Source organism: Balaenoptera borealis (genome assembly GCF_965194805.1).
Source record: "Balaenoptera borealis genome assembly, chromosome: 16".
NCBI classification, from domain to species: domain Eukaryota; kingdom Metazoa; phylum Chordata; class Mammalia; order Artiodactyla; family Balaenopteridae; genus Balaenoptera; species Balaenoptera borealis.
This window is the reverse complement of record NC_138872.1, coordinates 58,168,508-58,190,882: the sequence shown is the minus strand read 5'-3', so window position 1 is coordinate 58,190,882 and position 22,375 is coordinate 58,168,508. Positions and strand designations below refer to the sequence as shown.

Sequence of the window (22,375 nt, the reverse complement as noted above, 5' to 3'; positions counted from 1 at the left end):
TCTTAAAGCTGAAGATTTTACCTCTTAATCCCCTTCACCGGTTTCACCCATCCGTCTAACCCCCTCCCCTCTGGCAACTACCAGTTTGTTCTCTGTTTCTATTGAATCTGCTTTTGTTTTGTTACGGCTGTTCATTTGTTTTGGTTTTAGATTCCACATATAAGTGAAATCATATGGTATTTGTCTTTGTCTGACTTATCTCAGCATAATACCCTCTAGGTCCATCTATGTTGTCACAAATGGCAAGATTTCATTCTTTTTTACGGCTGAGTACTATTCCATTGTGTGTCTGCGTATCTGTGTGTACATGCCACATCTTCTTTTCTATTCCTCTATCGATGGACACTTCAGTTGCTTCCATATCTTGGCTACTGTAAATAATGGTGTGATGAACATTGGGGTGCATGTATATTTTTTTAGTGTTTTTATTTCCGTCAGATAAATATTGGGTCTCATGCTTAAATTGATAGCTTCAGTGTAGGGGTAGCAGTAATTCCCCAAAGGAATCAATGATTGGTGATCCTTGTATGCTGACTCAGTTTGTTTGTCAATAGCTGACTCTCTGGTATCCAAAGTCCAAAGATGATCCTGGGAAACTTTAATAAAAGTAAGGGTTGGTGACCGGGGTGTTGGGAGGGTCAATCAAATCCTTACATGCCAGTTTGGAGATGCTGAGACCCTCATAGTTGTATGAGGATTAGTGGATATTTTTTCTCGAACTCCATGTATGACTATTGGCAAAAGTGTAAGATAATCTTGATAATCAAAATAAATCAGATAATCTAAAAGCGCCAGAGCGACAAGATAAGCCTGATGCTTTGCCACTGGTCTCATACATTTAAGAAACGTTATCAGGATTCAGATTGGATTTCACTGTTTCTCCAGGACTCCTGTAAGAAGGTCATGCTCACCTTTGCAGGTACAGTTCAGGCGTGAAATGGGTTCATGTCCTAGCTGCTGCTGATGGCGTTTTGTGCTCCTCCCCACAGGGCATTTATAGCTGCATTCACGGGGTGCACATTGAAGAAAAGAAGAAGTCTCCAGACTTCAATCTGACCGGATCCCAGAGCAACATGTTAAAACTCCTTCGGTCAGCCAAAAACATTTCCAACTTGTCCAACATGAACTCCTCAAGAATGGATTCCCCCAAAAGAGCTGCTGAGTTCATTCAAAGAGGATCCCTCATCATGGACATGGTTTCAGATAAGGGAAACTTGATATATTCAGACAACAGGTCCTTTCAGGGGAAAGACAGCATTTTTGGGGACAACATGAACGAACTGCAAACCTTCGTGGCCAACAGGCACAAGGATAACCTCAACAACTACGTGTTCCAGGGCCAGCACCCCCTGACTCTCAATGAGTCTAACCCTAACACGGTGGAGGTGGCCGTGAGCACGGAACCCAAAGGGAACTCCAGGCCCCGGCAGCTTTGGAAGAAATCCATGGACTCTCTACGCCAAGACTCGCTGACCCAGAACCCAGTCTCCCAGAGGGATGAGGGAACCGTGGAGAACAGGAGCTACTCCCTAAAGAGTCCCAGGTACCTTCCAGAAGAGGTGGCCCACTCGGACATCTCAGAAACTTCGAGCCGGGCCACGTGCCACCAGGAGCCTGACAACGGTAAGAACCACAAGGCCAAGGACAACTTCAAAAGGTCAGTGGCCTCCAAATACCCCAAGGACTGCAGCGAGGTCGAGCGCTCCTACCTGAAGACCAAAGCGAGCTCCCCCAGGGACAAGATCTACACCATTGATGGGGAGAAGGAGCCCACTTTCCACCTCGACCCTCCCCAGTTCGTCGAAAACATGGCCCTTCCCGAGAACGTGGACTTCTCCAGTGTCTACCAGGACCACGGTGACAGTTTCCGCAAGGGGGACTCCACACTGCCCATGAACAGGACCCCCCTGCACAATGAAGATGGGCTCCCCAACAATGACCAGTACAAACTCTACTCCAAGCACTTCACCTTGAAAGACAAGAGTTCCCCGCACAGCGAGGGCAGCGACCGGTACCGGCAGAACTCCACGCACTGCAGGAGCTGCCTGTCGAACCTGCCCACCTATTCAGGCCACTTCACCATGAGGTCCCCCTTCAAATGCGACGCCTGCCTGCGGATGGGGCACCTCTATGACATCGACGAAGACCAGATGCTTCAGGAGACAGGTAACCCAGCTTCCCAGGAGGAGGTGTACCAGCAGGGCTGGCCACGGAACAGCGCCCTCCAGTTCCAAAAGAACAAGCTGAGGATTAGCCGGCAGCACTCCTACGATAACATCCTCGACAGTCCCAGGGAGGCGGACCTTAGCAGGCCCTCCCGGAGCATAAGCCTCAAGGACAGGGAGCGGCTTCTGGAGGGAAACTTGTACGGGAGTCTCTTTAGTGTCCCCTCAAGCAAACTCTCGGGGAACAAAGGCTCCCTTTTCCCCCAGGGTCTGGAGGTCAGCAAACGGAGCAAGTCTCTCTTGCCAGACCACACCTCCGATAACCCTTTCCTGCACTCCTACGGGGATGACCAACGCTTAGTTATTGGGAGGTGCCCCTCGGACCCTTATAAACACTCGCTGCCATCCCAGGCGGTGAATGACAGCTATCTCCGATCGTCCTTGAGGTCGACGGCATCATACTGTTCCAGGGACAGTAGAGGCCACAGCGATGTGTATATTTCGGAGCATGTTATGCCTTATGCTGCAAATAAGAATAAAATGTACTCTGCCCCCAGGGTTTTAAATTCCTGCAGCAATAGACGCGTGTACAAGAAAATGCCTAGTATTGAATCCGATGTTTAAAACCTTCCATTAATGTTTTATCTATAGGGAAACATAGGTAATGGCCAACGTTCCGGAGGATAAATGTTGGATGTCCAGTAGTGCCCTGCAAAGAGGAAGAGGATTTAGGAAGGTATTTTTCTGTTGGTTCTTTTGCACATGGCTCCATGCCATAGTCTTCCACTCAAGGAGTCTTGTGAGGTGTGTGCTGAGCACGGCAGATACCAGATAGGTGAGTCCTTAACCAAAAATCAACCAATAAAAGGGCAAGTCTCCTGGACATGCCCGCTAGGTATGTTGGCAATAATGACGCGTTGGATGCCGATGGTGATGGGATGATTTCCTATATTCCAGATTCCATTAAGACCAGTCCACCATGTAATTTCCTCATCAGAAATGCCTAATGGTTTCTCTAATACAGAATAAGCAATATGGTATGCATGTAAATCTGACACAGACAAAACAAGAATGCATCTGCACTGTAGCGAGATTGACATGTGCAAGAGATTAGGAAGTTTGGATTTATAACTGGTCCAGCTTTATTGTTATGCCTTCCATCACAGCCCCGGCCCAACCCCAGAACTCCAGGCTCCCCCAAAGAGTAGCAAATCAGTGTGTTTGTGGTCACTCTGCTAGCTTCACTGCAGTCCATTTCCAAGACACATCTGGAGTAAAAGGCCAGATGGGCCCTCAGGCAGAGAGCTACAAGGATCCCTTTGGATGTCGATTTGTGTATTTCACAGACACTCTCTCACCCTTGGCTTCGATGGTCTTGTTCAGAGCTGCATAAACTCACACATTTGTATCTTCAATATCGTGTAAGTGTGGATCTTCTGTCTATGACACAGCGGCCGTTGTAGTTTATCCCGAAGACTCCTGTGTACGTAAGTTTGCATTTCCCCCCTTCTGGTGATGACTCAGGGTTGTATAGTATCTGTTACCTTTCCCCCGCAAGAGTAACCATCACTCGTTCAGTCCCCGAATCACCATGGTGGCGTTTCATTGTGTGTTGCTGTTCCCAGTGTGGTGAATGTGGTGGCATGTGCCAGCAGCCATATGTGTACTGTGGTCCTTAAGAAGTAAAAAGCCATCCGTCTGCTGAAGGCCAGCATGACTGTAGGGTTATCTTCCTTAACGTCCTGAAATTCAGCTGGACACTCGTCCCCACCCCCAACCTCCTTAAATCAAAAGCCTTCAAAACATGAGAGACACTCATGCATCTACCCCGAGCAGCCTCCAAATTGTGGATAAACTTTAGTGGGACAAGCGATTTCTCTCTTCTGAAATAGTCACTCTATTGGAGGCAAACTGCCTCACTAGCACCAACAGGAGATGAAAAATTCCTCAAAGCATTTGTCATTTCCGAGTCACCTCCATTCTCAATCTACTCAAACCTGTGCGTAAATGATATGAGATGATACTCATTTTGTAAACCTTGGGGGAAGGGTAGGGAATCTTTATGCGTGAGAAGCTCTTAGCACAGTGCCTGGTACGTGCAACGTGCCCCCCAAAATTAAGGCAGTTGTTATGACACTTCATCAGACAAGAATTTTCTAGTTTAAAAATTAAATATGATAAAACCCACAGCAATATTAATTGAACACTTTATATAGTTCTAATCTAATAATTAGCGTGTTTTAAATACATGAATATCCCTGAAATGCTTGGGCTGAGTAACCACCCATTTTGCAGGGCACCTGGGTCTGTTATGGTGTCATGTTACAGAAGCCCTAGGCTAATGTAAACGAGCCGGACCATTTCCTGGTTTCCTCCTGCATTTTGCTCGGGGTTCCCGGAGGAGGGGACAGAATGGCAAGTTGAAAAGTTATCCTGTTTCTTTTAGTCATGCTGTGTTCTGTTTTGTAGGCAATGCTCTCCCATGAGTGGGCAGGTGCCAGGAATAATTCTCTTAGAGCTTGAGGATTCATTGAGCGGCTCCCTCTTTGAGAAAGTGCACCTGACCTACAATATTCCTATAATGATGAAAAGTGGTTGCAGTAAAGTTCAGGGTCAGTGGTAGAGAGGTAGAGGGAGGCAGTGGGTGAGAAAGTCTTTGAGGTCGAAGGCAGAAGGGGCCAACTAGGTGCTGAAGACGAACGCACTTGAATGTTGCATTTTATTTCTTGGATGTTGCACCTTTACTGCCTCAAGACCCAACAATGGAGAAACCTAGATTGAAAGACCCGGAATAGTCCCCCCAATTTCTAATCTTAGACACACCTGTGACCGTATCATTTTTTAGAATTTACTGCCTTTGCCCTTCCACTCCATTCTAGAACTATACAGCCCCAGCCAGGATCACCTCCATTTCCTCACAAGACTGGCATGTCTTGACATGAAATGAATTGAAAGGTCTCCCCAGAATACAGAACAGCAGTACATCGCCAGTCTAAAGAGGCTGTCTGTCTTCCTCCAGTGTCCTCCAAACCAGGGAGCTGCCAAATATGGCAGAGATCTCCAGGGAGAGTGAGAATTACACTTGGAATTATCCCATAGATCAAAAACCCTTCTTCTAATAACAGCATTAGTTCTGCTATTAACCCCATGCCTCTCTGGGTATAGAAACTAAAAACATGGCTTTGGGAAGAACCGACAGTAATGTAGTGAAAAAAAGTATACACTTCCTTTAATACCTAAAGTGTTTTTAAAAAAATAAATAGGATTGGATGCTATGTAATAAATACCATTTCCTTCCTCCACAAATTCACTGACTCTTAGTAGTGATGATCCCAAACTTAAGACAATTGACCATTGATGGGATGGTCCCTTTCCAAGTGAAAGATAGTGATGTTGAGCTATTCAGAGGTAATCCAAGTCATTTCAGTTCTTTGGAGAAAGAGTAGCAGGAATAATAACATCCAACAGGAAATCACACCTACAGTACAGGAGGTGATAAGAATTACACAGGAGGCCCTGAACTATGGGTTCATTACAGAGGGTTCCTCTGACACGTCTAGGCTCTGAGTCCTTAGATTTGTTGATGCCAAGGATCCAGAATCTCCGAACCCAAATGTGTGCCGGAGTTTCCTCTGACTCAAGTCGGAACTGGCATCCGTAATGATATTGCATTAACTCCAAATGGTTTTCTCTCCTTGAGAAGGACCCAACTAGTCCTCAGATAGGTAACAGTATGCACATGAAACCAACTTAAAATATTCTGTGTATGAGGAGAGTCTTCTAGGATGTGAATTCTACTCTGGGAAACCTTTGGGTTTCTGGAAAATTGTTTCCGTTATCCTTAACACCTGCAGGTTCTTAGGCCACCTCTAGTTTTAATGCTCTGAGAGGGCAGGTCACCAGTGGGTCTACTTTTCTGCCAGTGAGGCTTCCATGAGAGGTGCCGGATTATAATCACCCTACTCATTACTCTTGTGTCCTTTGCAAATCTCACTGCATGTTTGTAGCCAGCACTGTCTCATGGATTATACCCGGTTCTCTCTTCCCTGTTTCAGAAGGTGCCTGAGAAGTGCTCATACGTAGGTTCTCTGATGAAAGCATTAAAATTCACCCGTTGCAGCAAAATCAGTCAAATCAATTCACGCCTATTTTCAGGGGAGAAAAAAGAAAATTACACCTTGTTTACAAATGAAATAGTTTCACTTAAATGGGACTCTAGCCAAGGCAGTTAATTAGTCAGAGGATCCACGGCAGCCACGAAGTCATACATTGTTTATTCTATTTGATGTGTCTACCACTGATGTGTATTTAATATTCCGCGTCCTTCTCAGGAAATGACAAATGCCCCGAATTCTTTGCAGATGGAATTGCTAATGAAAAAGGAAAAAAAAGTTGGTGTTAATTAAATGGTGATTAAAAATTTATCTCCTTTAAACTTAAAAAGTGCAGCCTTAATAATCAGTTGTCATATAAATAAATAGCTTGCACTGAAATCCCTTGCGGTTTAAGACCTAAATAAATACTAAATTGAGAAACCTAAATATCTTTCAGAAGAGCTGAATATATTCATTAACTTTATGCAAACCCTGTACTGTTTCTTTGTGCATAACTGTTGTGTATGAATTCTTAAAAGGGGGACATGAGTTGTTTCTGAAATAGAGCCTGTTTGTATTAAGCACAGCTAGAGTAGACATAATTGGACTTCAAGGGAAAGACCCACACCAACAAAAACCAAAACTGAATAGGTGAAAGCTAAACTCAGTGGTTGGTATTTAATATGACTTAAAGGCAATTTTCATTTGAAAAGCAGTGTTTATTTTCACTTGAGATAAAACTAGACCTTTCTGGATACCCCATCTTCTCTTGGTAAACAGGGTTGCAAGTGCTTAATGAGAGGTTATGTGGGGTCTCTACTTGAAAAGTTCTCCCAATGTGCAGTTGCCCTTTTCCATTCAATCCCTTTACATTATTCTTTGTTCATATCTTATTGTATCAGAGGAGGTCAGCTTGCCACTTGGTAGAGATCGGAGATGATCAAATGCACTTATCCTGTGAATATAAATGCTCATGTACACATGTATATAATATACATGCTTGGTTACTACAATTCACAAGTAAGTGTATTATCCAAATAAAATTGTATATAATGTAAAGTTTATGTTAAAATTTAAATGGTGATAATGATATTAACACATGGAAAACCCATTCTGGTTATTGATGGGATGATATTTATGTAAAGAGGGCACTGTTTTTTTTTTTTTTAATTATCTCAGTTCTAGGGAGGATCATGGCGCCCAAGTGGGATTTGGGTGTTGGAGTTCTTGGCCCCTTATTAAAAAAAAAATATCTGGGGTTAGGGGTGTGGGATGTATTCTGCTCACTTTCGCTCTGGAAGACAGTGCTGATAAGGGCATGCATGTGATTTCTGTAAACCCATCAAAGGGCACATTTCCTGTTTAAACTCCTTCTCCTCTTCCCCCACCCACACTCTTTCTGTGCCCGGAAGTACTCAGTATAGTATCAGCTAAAGGTGCCTGCCCAGAACTTAGAGAACTACACCAAGGTTTGGGGGGAGGGGAAGGGAGATGGGAAAATTAAGAGAAAATGACATTCCAAAGGGGCGGTAGTCATCTGTATAAGATTGTCAGGTTGTCAGGTCTAGAACCCGAGACTTCCTGGTCCAATTCCTAGCTTGGTCCCCCTTTCCAGGCTATCTCGTTCCTAGGTTTCTCACAGGAGTTCTCCCCTGAGTACCTCTGGGATCAGAGCCAGAGAACCTAAGAGAACTGACCTGGCTATCTTTGCCTCTTGCCTTATACAGACCCACGCATCCCTCTCTGAATTTGGTTTTCCTTTAAGCTCCCCAAAACCTCCTGCTTCAGAGTCCTGGAGAAGAGAAACTTTTTTTTCAGCGACCTACCTATTCCCTGGGAAGAGTTGATAGGGGATATAGTTTAAAACCTCAAACCAAGGTTGAAAGCTGGCAGTGATCACTGCGATAATATTGTTATATTTCTTATGAGCCAGGGATGAACAAAGGACACTCGCTGATTAGCTGATGGAACCTGACTGAGTATCCACTCTCCTTTTAAGGACAATTTGGGATTGGGGAGCTGCTAAGGGAATAGAAAGTACTACAGTCTCTTCCCATAAGTAGTGTATGGTCTAGAACTTCAGTTCCCTAATGCAAAAGATAGCTGAGGACCCATGAAATGCAAACATAGACTACATGAAAAAACTGGAAATGATAAATAAAGTTTGTGTCAGGAGATAAAAATTTTATCTGATTCCATGCTCAAACAGACAGACAGACAGACAATCCCTTCCCTAGGCTCACTCCCAAGTAACTTTAGAGAATCTAGTTGTTGTTCCTGGAGATGCCCTTGATTATTTCAACCTTCAAAGACAGTACTTAGGGAACCCAGGAGCATCTGATCAGGTGAACAAACTTGCCCTTCTCGGTTTTTGCACAGGCAGCCTTGGATCTGGTTCCATTCAGTTCTCCAACCGTTGCCAAATCATGCCTCCTCCCAGCTCTGCTTTATGACATGTGCTTTAAGAAAAGGTTGTGGAAAAAAATCCTCAAAGGATTGGGAAATAGACCATGATGTAAAAAGACTATTTTCTGAAACCTTTTTTTGTTTGGTTTTGTTTTTGACTTGTGAAGAATACTTTGGATAGTTCAGGGTATAAATGTATCAGGGAGGGAAGTAGAGAGAATTCCTGTTGAGTCCCAAGTGCCTCGTGTTGTGGCTGGCAAAAGAGAACACATCAGGTGCCTGGAGAGAAGATGGGACAAGGAGATGGCAAAAGGGGTCAAGGTGTGTTTCAGAAAGATGGTGGGGTGGAGAGGGAGCTTATTTTTTCTCTGTCCATCCTATTCTGTACGTTACTGGAACGTTGGATTCTCTGTTCATCCCAAGGACACGCCTTGGTTCAGCACCTGAATTTGGAAATATCAAAATATATCTACATTGAGTGTAGACTGTATTCTAGGCGTGTCCTAGAATGCAATCCTCAAAATAACGTTAAGGATGTTAAGTATGATTGCTCCCACTTTACAGATAAGGAAACAGGCTCAGATTGGTTTCAGCCTCATCAGCCACAGAATCTGCTAATAAATCTGTAATATTAGGCATAGTCTCAAAAGTGCCTGATCTCCTCCAGGGAGGTCAGAATAGAAGTCAGGAAAAGAGATATTCTGTTTTGAGGTCCCTGGGGCTATTGCTTGAGTTTCAGCCTCTGTGGTGAGGAAGGTGGTTGGTGTCCTACCCCTCGTCGTCTGGTTTGGGGTGTGTTGAAAACTCCCGGGACCCCACCTCTGTTCATGGTCCCTTCTGAGACTTGAATGCTGTCTGTGTCTCTCCCCTGAATGCTTGCACTCAGCACTTACTTTTTTGGTTCCTGGGGAGTTATTTTCTCTACTTAGCATGTGCCTAATCTTAAATATCCCCTTCCTAATATCTCTTCTCTTTCTTAGTAGACATCAGGGATAATTCCATTAAACATATGCAAATAATATGCTCTCACATATGTGCGGTTGCACGCACACACACACACACACACACACACACTGCCTTGTGGCCCCCATCAAAGCTCTCCTAAACATTGTGGCCCGTTTTCAGAAAGGGCATGCTCTCTGCACCCTCCTGTTGCTTGTCTTTGCCAAGCAGACGGAATGAGGTTTGGAGGTGTGACAGGGAATTGGAAATAAAGTTTTTGCATAAATGATCAAGAGTTTGGTAATCAAGTATGACTGAGGGGCAGCTATTAAGATTTTTTTTCCCTTCTTAGTCTGTTCTATGTTTTTCAAATTGTCTTAGAGATACTTTCCTGGTTATTGACATCAAGATAACTGTTGCACCACTGAGTGCTTGTTTGGTTTATCTCATTAAAGAATGTCGAATTGGAATATTTCCACCAGGCTTTCTAGGAGCCTAAAATGAGGTAGTGTGTAGTCTGTGTAGGCGATGACCCTGAGGCAATGATGCCTTCCTTTCTTGAACACTGCTCCCGTGTTCTAAGCCACACCTCTCTCTCCTGGCATTTCATTTACTGTGAGGTGGGACACATTAGGACCATTTTATAGATGAGGAAACTGAGTGGGGTTTGAAGGAATGTTTTCAGGGGAGGTTCTGTGATTACATCCCTCTGGAGGGTCATTTAACCTAATGTAGGGTTGTCCTAGTCCCTGAGAAATTCTCTAGCCCTTTACATCTTTCAAGCTGGCAGTAAAGTCTCTTAAGACAGAAAGGTTATTATTACTTAATAGCTATTTTGAAATCCTGTTGGGTCTACAAGTGCATGACAACATTCTCCCAGGGATGCTGAGCTTTGCAGAAACTGGAACACTCAAAAGAACAATTTGGCCAGTGGTATCTCTTCACTGGGGCTGTATTTCAAAGCACACAACTCTCCAGGGAGCAGGAACCAAACTGTTGAAAATGGAGTCATTTCTCAGATTAACCTCCTCCAAAAAAGTGTCAGCAGTACATAGAAACAAACAAGACCAAACAGATTATCACTCATAAATCCCTCTTATCTACTACATATGTGAAACAATGAGTTTGCGTTTTTGCAATTCTGAGAACATTCCTCATTAGCAGTAGCCCTGGGTCATAACCTCTTCCAGTTAATTCTCTCTCACACCTTTGGGAAAGATTTAAGATGAGCCTTCAAAAGGATATTAATATAACAAGTAGCCAATACCACAGCTGCCTTTTAAATTAATAAGGTTAATTGTTCTCCAGCAAACATAAGTTTGTCTTTGACATTTTAAATACTTCTCATTGATCTGACATTTTGCTGTTTCAAGCTTTTAAAGGGCTCAAATCAAAGACTATTGATAGCTGAGCAAATAGTGAAGGTCCAGAAATATAAAAACATTGTCAATTTTTCCATGAAGAACAATCATAGGCTTTTGAATTCGACCGAGGTTTTTACATTAGCCATCTAAGACTTATTGAATTATTTCTATTCTCAGTTAAGCTAATTCAAACAAATGAACAGTATTGACTTTTCAAATCTATTTTTTTTTTTTAATCTTTAGTTTATAAGGTTTGTAGACACAGCTCTGAGGCCATGACCATTAAGTAAATGTTCCAGGGTAGAAATTAAAGATTCAGATGACTATTTTGGGTCAAATTCAGGTGATCATCTTTGAAAATCCTGATGGATTTGGGAAGATGAAAGTGGCACTTGTAACATTTATGTTTCTCAAATTTTTCCCTGGGAAAGGATGTCAATTATTTATTTTTTTCAAATAAGAAATTTGGTCAAGAATAACATTTTCATAGAAAATTCAGTAAGCTACTCAATACAACTAATTACATGGCTAGATATGGCTCAGATGCCTTCCAAGCCTGAGGGTCCCAAAATATTTTTTTATCAGTTGTTTTTAACTATGAATCTTAATCTTGTTCATTCCCTTGCTAAAACAAATTTAAAAGCATATACTTTCCAAATTATGTAGTCGGGATAATTCAATGTAGTGTATCACAGTAGAATGTGCGTTTGTTTATGTATAGTCTATATATTTCAAGCTGAATATTCAGAAAGCATTAGGTGAGTTAATTGGTGGCTTGAAAAAGAAGCAGATCATAAACATCGTAAATAATGGCCTTCTCACCCAGAAAAAGAGGGTAAACTATCCATCTTTCACTCGTGTTATAAGACTCGTTGCATAATAATACACAAGCTGGTCATTACCCACAAGAAAGGAATTGAATTAAGCAGCTTGATAGGTCCGTGTCTGAGTTCATTTTTAACCCAACATGGATGGGTTTGAAGTCCTTATGCAGAGGGTTTCCATTCACAGCTACATTCAAACACAGTCTAAAACCCACATCAGAACTGGCTCTATCTCTTGTATGGAGGAGCCCCAAGCAAGCTGTGTTCTCTACTCAGTGGTTTTCATTTGGGAATAAGATGTTCACTTACCAACCGTAACAGTTTATACCTGTCATGTTTTAATCCACTGCATGAGGAAGTGCTAATAAGTGTATTAAATATTTCCAAGCATAGCTACAAAATTACACGTTTGCTTAACACCTTTCTATGATAGAGGAAGTATATACTATGGTTGTCTCCTTGTAGTACGTCTTTTATTTTTGTTCAGCGTGTTATCAGCTGTCTTAAGGAATGGGGTTTGAAATATGTGTGCAAACTGATACGTTCATAACTCCCGAGGCAACAAAAGTGCCCAGTCATATCGTGTAAAAATGTAAATACAGGAGAATTTCATTTTTCTAATAAAGATAATTTCTGCCAATTGATATGAAAATGAGAAATGGAGTTGTGGTCTTTGTTGTTGCTGCTGCAGTTGAGGGCGTCACTAACGTTTCGGGCGGGCTTAGTGTTTGTACAAAGGGGAAAATCACGTATTTCCTCCTTTGTGCAACGGAGGAGTGGAGGGGGGAGCCTGGAATTGGGAAGAATACAGGACTTGGCTTCAGGGTTTTACTGGCAAGCTTTGCCACTGTCGCTAACCTGGATCTCATCTTCCTGTGCAGTTCCCACACTTGCAGCATTGACTCTGATAATGCTGGACTTCACCGAGCCCTGTGACTTATGTTTCTGGAAAAAAGTGATGGTTAAAGACCTCCTCTCCTTTTGTATCCCAGGCAACAGCTGACTGCAAAGGACCACCCTTCTCCATATGACTTCGATATGACCCACGGGTGCCCCCCTTCTCCATGCCAAGGCCAGACACAGAGCCTCCACATTCCCAATCCTTGCCTCATAAACGACTAGCGGACATTCCCGTTCCCACTGATCAACTGGAACAAAATGCTTGTTGGGCAGCCAGAGCCAGCACACGACGTCCTCCTGGGAACAGGCTGGGCTCAGACTCTTGGGTCTGCTACTATCCAATCCCACCACTCCCGTTCATCTCACATCCCCACACCCTGTTCTTTCCAGTTTTGTTTACTCTCCCCTATAAAAGAAACGCCCTTTTTACCTAACTCTTGAGACACCTGCAGAGCTTATAGTCGGAGCATTCTCCCTGTTCGAATAGCCCTCCTCCCCCTATTGCAATTGTCCCTTTCTCCTCCTTGCAAGAATTTTTCTATAATCAAGTCCCTCCTTACTAAATCTAGATTTAATTTTCATGTGACAACTCCCATCCCTAGATCAAATGACATTTCTAAAGAATCTGACCTTGTTCACTCTACCTCTCCTTTACTTAAAATCTTCAGCTGAAAACAAATGACCCACAGGAAAAGCCCGGATTCCATAGCCCAACACACAAAGTCTTCCACTCCCCACAAACCCCTTCCTACCACGTGCCGTATGCACCTAAGGTCTCTCTGCTCCTCTCCAAAGACACTATGAGCTCTCGGGGTTCCATGCCTTCACTCGTGCTATTCTTTCTTCCTGGAATGCTGGTCTCCTCCACGTCTCCTCGTCAACTCCTAATCCTCCTTCAAGTTGTATCTTCAGTAGAAGCCTCTTTGTAGTCTTTCCAAGCTCTCTCCCAGCAGCAGAGTTAACACCTGACTTCTCCGTGAGCCAGCCCCTTGCACACCCATCTGTCACATGATTTAGCAGCCTTTACGAAACTTTTTAGTGTGTGCTATCTCTCTTTAGAATGTGAGCTTTTCCAGGGCTTTTCATATCCAGATGAAAATATATAATTTTTCATCTTTGAATCCTAGCACCCAGCCCAGCATCTGACAGAGTGTGGGCATTTTTGGATGGGTAGGAGAATAGCTAATTGGAAGATTGGGTGGCTGTTGGGTGGGTGAATGGCTGGATGGGCATGTAGATGGAGTGCCTTGGAATCTGTTCTTGGTTTACTTCACTCTCTATCTTATCTACTGTATTTTACCCAGACCTTTGACTCTAAATGCCACCGATTACTCCTACGTTTTTATATTTGGGCCCGACCTCCCCTATAAATTCTAGACTCACATATCCATATCTATATTAGTAACTCCACCTAGAGATCTGAAAGACATTCAGATCCCAAAATATCTTAAAAGGTATATTGGGCCATCCCCCACCCCCAGTAGAAATCTTATCCTCCCCCAGAGTTCCCCAACTCAGGAACTGGCACTGCTACTGAGCTGATTTCTCAGGCTAAATACCTTCTGGTCATCCTTCAGTCCTCTTCCTGACCCTGCCCCCACCCCTTACATTCAATCCATCCACCAGCTCTGTCTGCATGACCTTTAAACTATATTAAGACTTCTACCACCGTCACCCAGATCATCACCTCCATTTATACAAATGCAACTGCTTTCTAACCCATCCACCTGCTTCTTCTCTGGCCTCCACGTCTCCATTCTCCATACAGAAGTCAGGATAATCTTTTTTTTTTTTTTTTTTAACATCTTTATTAGAGTATAATTGCTTTACAGTGTTGTGTTAGTTTCTGCTGTATAACAAAGTGAATCAGCTATACGTACACATATATCCCCATATCCCCTCCCTCTTGCATCTCCCTCCCTCCCTCCCTATCCCACCCCTCTAGGTGGTCACAAAGCACCGAGCTGATCTCCCTGTGCTATGCAGCTGCTTCCCACTAGCTATCTGTTTTACATTTAGTAGTGTATATATGTCCATGCCACTCTCTCACTTCGTCCCAGCTTACCCTTCCCCCCTCCCCGTGTCCTCAAGTCCATTCTCTCTGTCTACGTCTTTATTCCTGTCCTGCCCTAGGTTCTGCAGAACCATTTTTTTTTTCTTTTTCAGATTCCATATATATGTGTTAGCATACGGTATTTGTTTTTCTCTTTCTGACTTACTTCACTCTATGACAAACTCTAGGTCCATCCGCCTCACTACAAATAACTCAATTTCGTTTCTTTTTATGGCTGAGTAATATTCCATTATATATATGTGCCACCTCTTCTTTATCCATTCATCTGCCAATGGACACTTAGGTTCCTTCCATGTCCTGGCTATTGTAAATAGAGCTGCAATGAACATTGTGGTATATGACTCTTTTTGAAGTATGGTTTTCTCAGGTTATATGCCCAGGAGTGGGATTGCTGGGTCATATGGTACTTCTATTTTTAGTTTTTTAAGGAACCTCCATACTGTTCTCCATAGTGGCTGTATCAGTTTACATTCCCACTGACAGTGCAAGAGGGTTCCTTTTTCTTCACACCCTCTCCAGCATTCAGTGTTTGTAGATGTTTTGATGATGGCCATTCTGACCGGTGTGAGGTGATACCTCATTGTAGTTTTGATTTGCATTTCTCTAATGATTAGTGATGTTGAGCATCCTTTCATGTGTTTGTTGGCAATCTGTATATCTTCTTTGGAGAAATGTCTATTTAGGCCTTCTGCCCATTTTTGGATTGGGTTGTTTGTTTTTTTGGTATTGAGCTACCTGAGCTGCTTGTATATTTTGGAGACTAATCCTTTGTCAGTTTCTTCGTTTGCAGGTATTTTCTCCCATTCTGTGGGTCCTTTCGTCTTGTTTATGGTTTCCTTTGCTGTGCAAAAGCTTTTAAGTTTCATTAGGTCCCAGGGTAATCTTTTAAAGACACTAATTAGATCATATCCCTCACCTGGTCTCAAGCCTTCAGTACCTTTGCATTACAGTCAGAATAAAATCAAAATTCTTCCCCATTCTAACTCCGTGTTCCAAACTCTTACTATAGTCCACACTCCAAGAAAAAAGACGAGTGTTTCTCTTTCCTCTTGCCTCATTCCCTGTCTTTGGAGCCTCTCCTTCCCTAGCCTTTTCTCTTTTTTTGGAGCAGCCAAAGATGGGCCATTTCCAACACATTTTCCATTAACTGAAGTGGCACTAAATACCATCACTGCTATGAAACTAATCGGCAATTTGTGAGATGCCTTTATACCCATGTAGCCCCATTTGGGGGCATAATTATTTCCTAATTAGGAGGCGATTTATACTTGTTACTTGGGACATTTGCTTCTGCCAGTGATGAGGCTATCCTAAATGTCTCAGTTCTCTTTTTTTCTCCCCCAAGATTCTGTTGGCTGAAGCCAGATGACCAGACAGCCAAGCAAACTTAATTAACAGACAGTTCTGTTCCTGTGGGAGGGAAAAGCTCAAATTTGCTATCATTCTGAGGATAAAACCAAATACGTTTCTCTTGGAAGACCTTGTAGTCTTCCGCTAGAAACGGAGTTTGGGGGGGGGGGCCTGTGTTACCTTCTTTTCCAAGAGTTCTGATGAAATTTATTATTAAAGTTCACTAAACTAACCCATCTTTGTAAAAACCCTTTTAAAATCTTTAAAGCCCTCCTTTGTAGCAGGGATTATAGTCCCCATTTTACATATTCAGAAGCCAAGGTTTAGAGATTGAAGTGACGTCCTTAAGACCATACAACCAGGTCGTTGTGAAGCTGGGGCCAGGGGTGAGCACATGTCAGCTGGACTTCATATCCCATGATTTTTCATCTCTACTTAGTGCTCACTATTACCTAGACTCCAATAGTGTACAGGCAGGAACTGCCTCTGTGTCCCTGATGCCTTATATGCTGTAAATGTCCAGTAAGTATTTTTAAATAAACAAGAAGCAGAGAGAAGAGCCAGGAAGTCTGAGTTCTTGGCCACATCCTTACTGTATGACTTTTGTCTTTTCACTTCTCTTCTCTTATTCTCATAGTCTTCTCATGCATATCTGCAAAATGAAGATTTTCAGCTCCAACTCTGCCCTCTTCCTAGGCATGTGCAGAGGCTTTGTCAACCATACCGTATATCAATAAAAGATAACTCCTTCTGTACTATTTTTAGTTCCAAAACTTAGGAGTTGTGTTCAGGGTATGTCCAAAGAAAAACAACTTCCAGTGATGAAGTCCATACCATCTGACCTCTGCTTTTCTGGGGACAGAGGGTATCTCTCCCTGGGGGTGAGAATGGTCCAAGAATTAGAGGTCATAGATCAGGACTTTCCCCTAAGGAAGCAGATAGAGAAGTGGCCCCTGGCTTTGTTTCTGAGCTCTCCAAGGTACTGAAAGTTCCAAGGATGTAGGTGTCAGGTCTTTACTACTCTCCTTAGACAGCAGATAGAAAAGGGGTGCACATTTTTGCTTCTGGAAACTCTAAGGTGCTAAAATTTCTGGGGCTGTGTATGCAAAGCCTTGTGCACTATGGTTCAGCAAAACCTTCCATTCAGTGTGCAGGCTGGCAGGAGCCAGCGCTATGACTTTCCATTTGAAAGTCTTTACCCCCCTTGAAGAAGTGTCCAACTCTCCCCTACTTCCCACCACCCACTGACATGCCAGCGGGTTCCAGAAGTTTTCTCTTTCTTTCTCTTGCCTTTCTCTCACTTTGTCTCTGTTCCTGCCTGAGGAAGAAGCCTTGTTCTTCTTAACTCAGCAGTACTGCAGGCAACCGTGCATTCTAAAGGGCAGCCTCCTCCTCTTCCATTTCCTCCTGAGCAGATAAGACATCCCAGTCCCCAGTTCAGAGGCCAGGCCCCAGGAGCTAGTGGCATCAGACGTGCTCAAAGATTTTGTTACTTTTGACTGCTTGTAGCCTTTCATCCAAACAAGAGCCAAGGAATACAAATGTACAGGAAAGGATAGAAGGAAGAGGGGGGTCATTCTCTATCAAACAGCACCCAGATCCCCCTCTGTGTCCCCATCACCAAGCACAACGAGAAAAAGCACACAGACTGCCACTTGAAAATTTATAATGCTGTGTTTCAAGAATGTGACTGATTACCTGTGGCCTCCTTGCTGCGCTCAGCGTAACTTAAAGAAGCCAGGGTCCAATCTGACTCACCAAACCATAGCATATTCGGCTGACTTCAAGACATACAGACATCATCAGAATAGGGAATGTGGAGATACGAGCCTATTTCAGGGCAGTCAACGTGCCCAGGAGGCTTCAGAATCCACGGCATCCCAAAGCCACTACCATGGGTTAAACCATAAACCAAATTCTACATCTCTCCCAATCCCCTCCCACCATCTTAACAACTCACATTCCATCATAAGCTGCAGGGGAGAGTAATTTACAGAAAGTGTGAGTATCGGTATTGCCTTCAGCAATTTTCAATGTTGGCCGTAAGGGATAAAGCTCAGGGTCATAAAGCGCACAATTTTTCATTAAAGATAAGTAAAATAACAACGCAGATACATATTTTCAGTTGCCTCTTGGATATCTTGAAAGCATCCCAAATGCAACATCTTCAAAACCAAATGTATCCCCCTCCTTTCACCAGCGCTTCCTTCCCTTCTAGAGTTTTCTCAGAGCAGAGCGTCATCAACTCCCACTTACCAGGCCAAAATCATGACAGTCTTTTGACTCCTGTCTCCCTCTCCTTCTTCCAGTTTTGGTTCATTTCCCTGTCTGTACCTCCCACGTGCCGCCTGCTCCCCATCTTCACTGTCTGATTTCCATCTCTCATCTTCTCCTACATGAATTATTGTGACAGTCTAATAACAGGTCTCCCTACCTCCAATATTGACTCACCTTTAATTCTTTCTCCATTTACCGGCAACGGGAATTGTTCTAAAATAAAATTCTGGCCATGTCATTCCCAACTAAAAGTCTTTGGATGACTCCCCATCATCTAATAGTGTAAAGACCAAGATCTCTGGCATGCCTGGCATGGAGTGTCCTGGTCTGTTCTTGCTGACACGAATTCTCTAACCTTAACTCCCACTACTTCCTTGTACACAGATGCTGATCTAGCGAAAACAAACCTTTGTCCTTAAAAATACTGTTTCCTCTTCTTCATGAATACTCTTTCACCATCTGACAAATACATAATTATCTTTTACGTCCCGGCTCAAGTGTCACCCCCATGAATCCTTTCTCGGTTCACTCAGAGTTAGAGGCACTGTCTTCTGAACTCCCATGATTTTTTTGGACATTTCTCCATTGTAGCATGTTATTTGTCCCTTTATATGTCTACATTCCCCTACTGTGAGGTTTCCCTTAAAGACAGTAGCCTGTGATCCAACAGACACATTAGTAAAGATGCTAATCATCAGGGAAATGCAAATCAAAGCCACATGAGATATCACTGCACACTCTTTAGAATGGATATCATCAAAAAGACAAGAAATAACAAGTGTTGGCACGGATGTGGAGAAAAGGGAACCCTGGTTCACCCGCTTCTGGTGGGAATGTAAATTGATGCAACCACTATGGAAAACAGTATGGAGGTGCCTCAAAACGTTAAGACTGGAACTACTAGATGATCCAACAATTCCACTTCTGGGTATATATCCAAAGAAATTGAAATCAGGACCTTGAAGAGACATCTGGACCCCATATTCACAACAGCATTCACAATAACCAAAATATAGAAACAACTTAAATGTCTGGCAATGGATGAATGGATAAAGAAAATGTGGTATATATACATGCAATGGAATATTATTCAGCCTTAAAAAGGAAGGAGATCTTGCCATTTGTGACAACATGAATGGACCTGGAGGACATTATGCTGAGTGAAATAAGCCAGACACAGAAAGACAAATACTGTATGTTCTCACTTGTATATGAATCTAAAATAGTCATACTCATAGGAGCAGAGAATAGAATGGTGGCTGCCGGTGGTGGCAGTGGGGGTGGGGAGGGGGGAAGGGGGACATTGTGATCAGAGGATATGAAATCTCAGTTTTGCAAGGTGAATACATTCTGGAGATCTACTTTACACATAGAACCTATAGCTAACAATACTGCACTGGATACTTAAAATTTTCCAAGAGGATAGATCTTATGTTAAGTGTTCTTAGAATAACAATAGGGGCAGAAGTAAACTTTTGGAAGTGATGGATGTCTATAGCCTTGATGGTGGCCGTGGTTTCATGGGTATGTACTTATCCCCAGACTCATCAAGTCGTATATAGGAAACATACACAGCTCTTTACATGTCAATCATACATCAATAAAGTGTTTTTTTAAGATAATGAACTGTGTGAGGCACAGGAAAATGAACTAGAGATAATTTGGAAGTCAGCAAGATGCAGATCATAATTAAAACTGTGGATGTGGAGGATTATCTAATGTTAGCCCCACAAAATGCATGTTACCATGTGTCAGCACAGGTGGTAATATAGGATAGGGCTTAAGAGAGTGGTGTTTGGAGGTGGACCAACCTCCAACATTTCCTGCCATTATGACCTTGAACAAGGTAATTAATCTTTCAAAGACAGTTGATTTTTCTAAAACTGAGAATAATTATATTACTACCTTCTAGGTTTGAGAAATTAGAGATAATGCAAAGAATGAAATGCCTATCACAAAGGGAACACTCTAAAATGTTAGCCATTTTTAGTTATTTATTCATACTTCAAATTACTAAAGACCTTCCCTTTTGCTCAGTCCTGAATAAGAGGCCTCAAATAGTTTAGAAGATGGTCTATAAACTTGTTAGTCTCTTAGACCCTCCACTGGTTACTTGAAACATTAGTCTTTTTTATTACACATTGTAAAGTTTAAAAAGTTGATTAATTTCACTTTCCAGTACTAATTTTCCTCCTTTTTCTATAGAACACAGTACACTCACCCGAGTGTCACCTACAGTCTTCTCTAATGAAGGACTCTGATAGCACTTTGAATTAGCTAAGTTGCTATGCCAGGTCTGCCCATATACCAAGTTGATTCAAGAAATTCCTTACATTTTCTTTTTGTTCTGCCTGAACAAAAAAGGAGATAATGATAATCTGAGGAAATTATCATTTTTTCTATACGATGTTCTCTTACTTTTCCAGTTGAGGTGTTATCTGATGTGCTAGACTTTTAGATGGACACATGTCTGCCTTTGTTAAGGATTGGTTGAAATTTTGTTCTTTTTATAATGTAACCTTGGAAAGCGTTGTTGAATGAACATTAGCAAATAAAGTTTGAAATAACATTGATTCCTTTGAAACAAACAAAAAAACTGTGGTTGTGGGTGAGACCACTTGAGAGAGTGTGTTGGATTTGTACTGTGTCACCTTCCTGGTTAGGGGGGTTACAAGAGATATGGTGGGAGATTTGGAGGGAGAAAGCAGTCATTGTTTGTTTGTTTTTTTTTTTTTCTTTTATTTATTTATTTATTTATTTATTTATGACTGTGTTGGGTCTTCGTTTCTGTGTGAGGGCTTTCTCTAGTTGCGGCAAGTGGGGACCACTCTTCATCACGGTGCGCGGGCCTCTCACCATCGCGGCCTCTCTTGTTGCGGAGCACAGGCTCCAGACACGCAGGCTCAGTAATTGTGGCTCACGGGCCCAGTTGCTCCGCGGCATGTGGGATCTTCCCAGACCAGGGCTCGAACCCGTGTCCCCTGCATTGGCAGGCAGATTCTCAACCACTGCGCCACCAGGGAAGCCCCCAGTCACTGGTTTTTATGCTTGGAAGGTCAGGGTAGTGCATACATGTTGCTGTTTATCTGACTGGCTCACCTCGTTGGGGTGGGGTCGCAGGCTGACCTGCTCCACCCCACCCCCCGCCCCAAGTCCCCCTTCAGCTTCTCCGACTCCAGGTCCAGGTGTGTGCTGAGTTCCATGACAAAGGGTGTCAGCTTCTCGAGCAGGACTCCACATCATCAAGGTTGGAGGCAGTGAGAAACTGACACAAGTTCTGTTCTCTTATCATGAGTTCCAGGCTCGTTTTCATGGGTTCCACAATGCCCTTGCTCTTCTTCTCCCCCGTCATATCAATCTGCCCTTCCTGATGGCCTTCCTTGGAGACTTCAATCTTCACCAGTAGATGTGAAGACAAGAACCTTACAGACACTGTTTAATTGCATGAGGTCAAATCCCTGTAACAAATCTATCATCTGTCTCTATATCTACCTATCTAACTATCTATCTATCTATCTATCTATCTATCTATCCATCTGTCTCCTAGTGGCTCTTATCCAATTGGACCCTGACTACTACATAATTTGGTGCCAAGAATGGGAATGAAAACCACATCACTTATCTATTGCTACAAAACCAATTGCCCCAAAACTTAATGGCTTTAAACAACAAACACTTACTACCTCAAAGTGGGTCAGGAATTTAAAAGCAGCTTAGCTGAGTGGTTTTGACTCAGAGTCTCTCATGGGGTTGCAGTCAAGATGGTAACTAGGACTTCAGGCATCCGAAGGCTTGACTGGGGCTCGAGGAGCTCTTCCAAGCTCACTCACATGACTGCTGAAGGGAGCCCTCAGTTCCTCACCACGTGGGTCTCTCCACAGGGATGCCTGAGTGCTCACAACATGATATCTGACTTGTCTAGGGAAAGCGAGTGATGAGAGGGAGGGAGAGAGACACAGAGAGAGAGAGAGAAAGCTGC

The 22,375-nt window shown here is 43.0% G+C and overlaps 1 protein-coding gene across 1 annotated transcript in view; it reads left to right on the top strand.

The window, feature by feature from the left end:
• GRIN2A (glutamate ionotropic receptor NMDA type subunit 2A) overlaps positions 1–21,110 on the top strand; it is a 387,714-nt gene extending 366,604 nt beyond the window's left edge. The window contains exon 14 of the mRNA XM_082360749.1: positions 990–21,110. Coding sequence (XP_082216875.1) covers positions 990–2,789 — 1,800 coding nt within the window. The 3' untranslated portion in view covers positions 2,790–21,110. The remainder of the gene's footprint in view (positions 1–989) is intronic.
• The last annotated feature ends 1,265 nt before the right edge of the window (positions 21,111–22,375 follow it).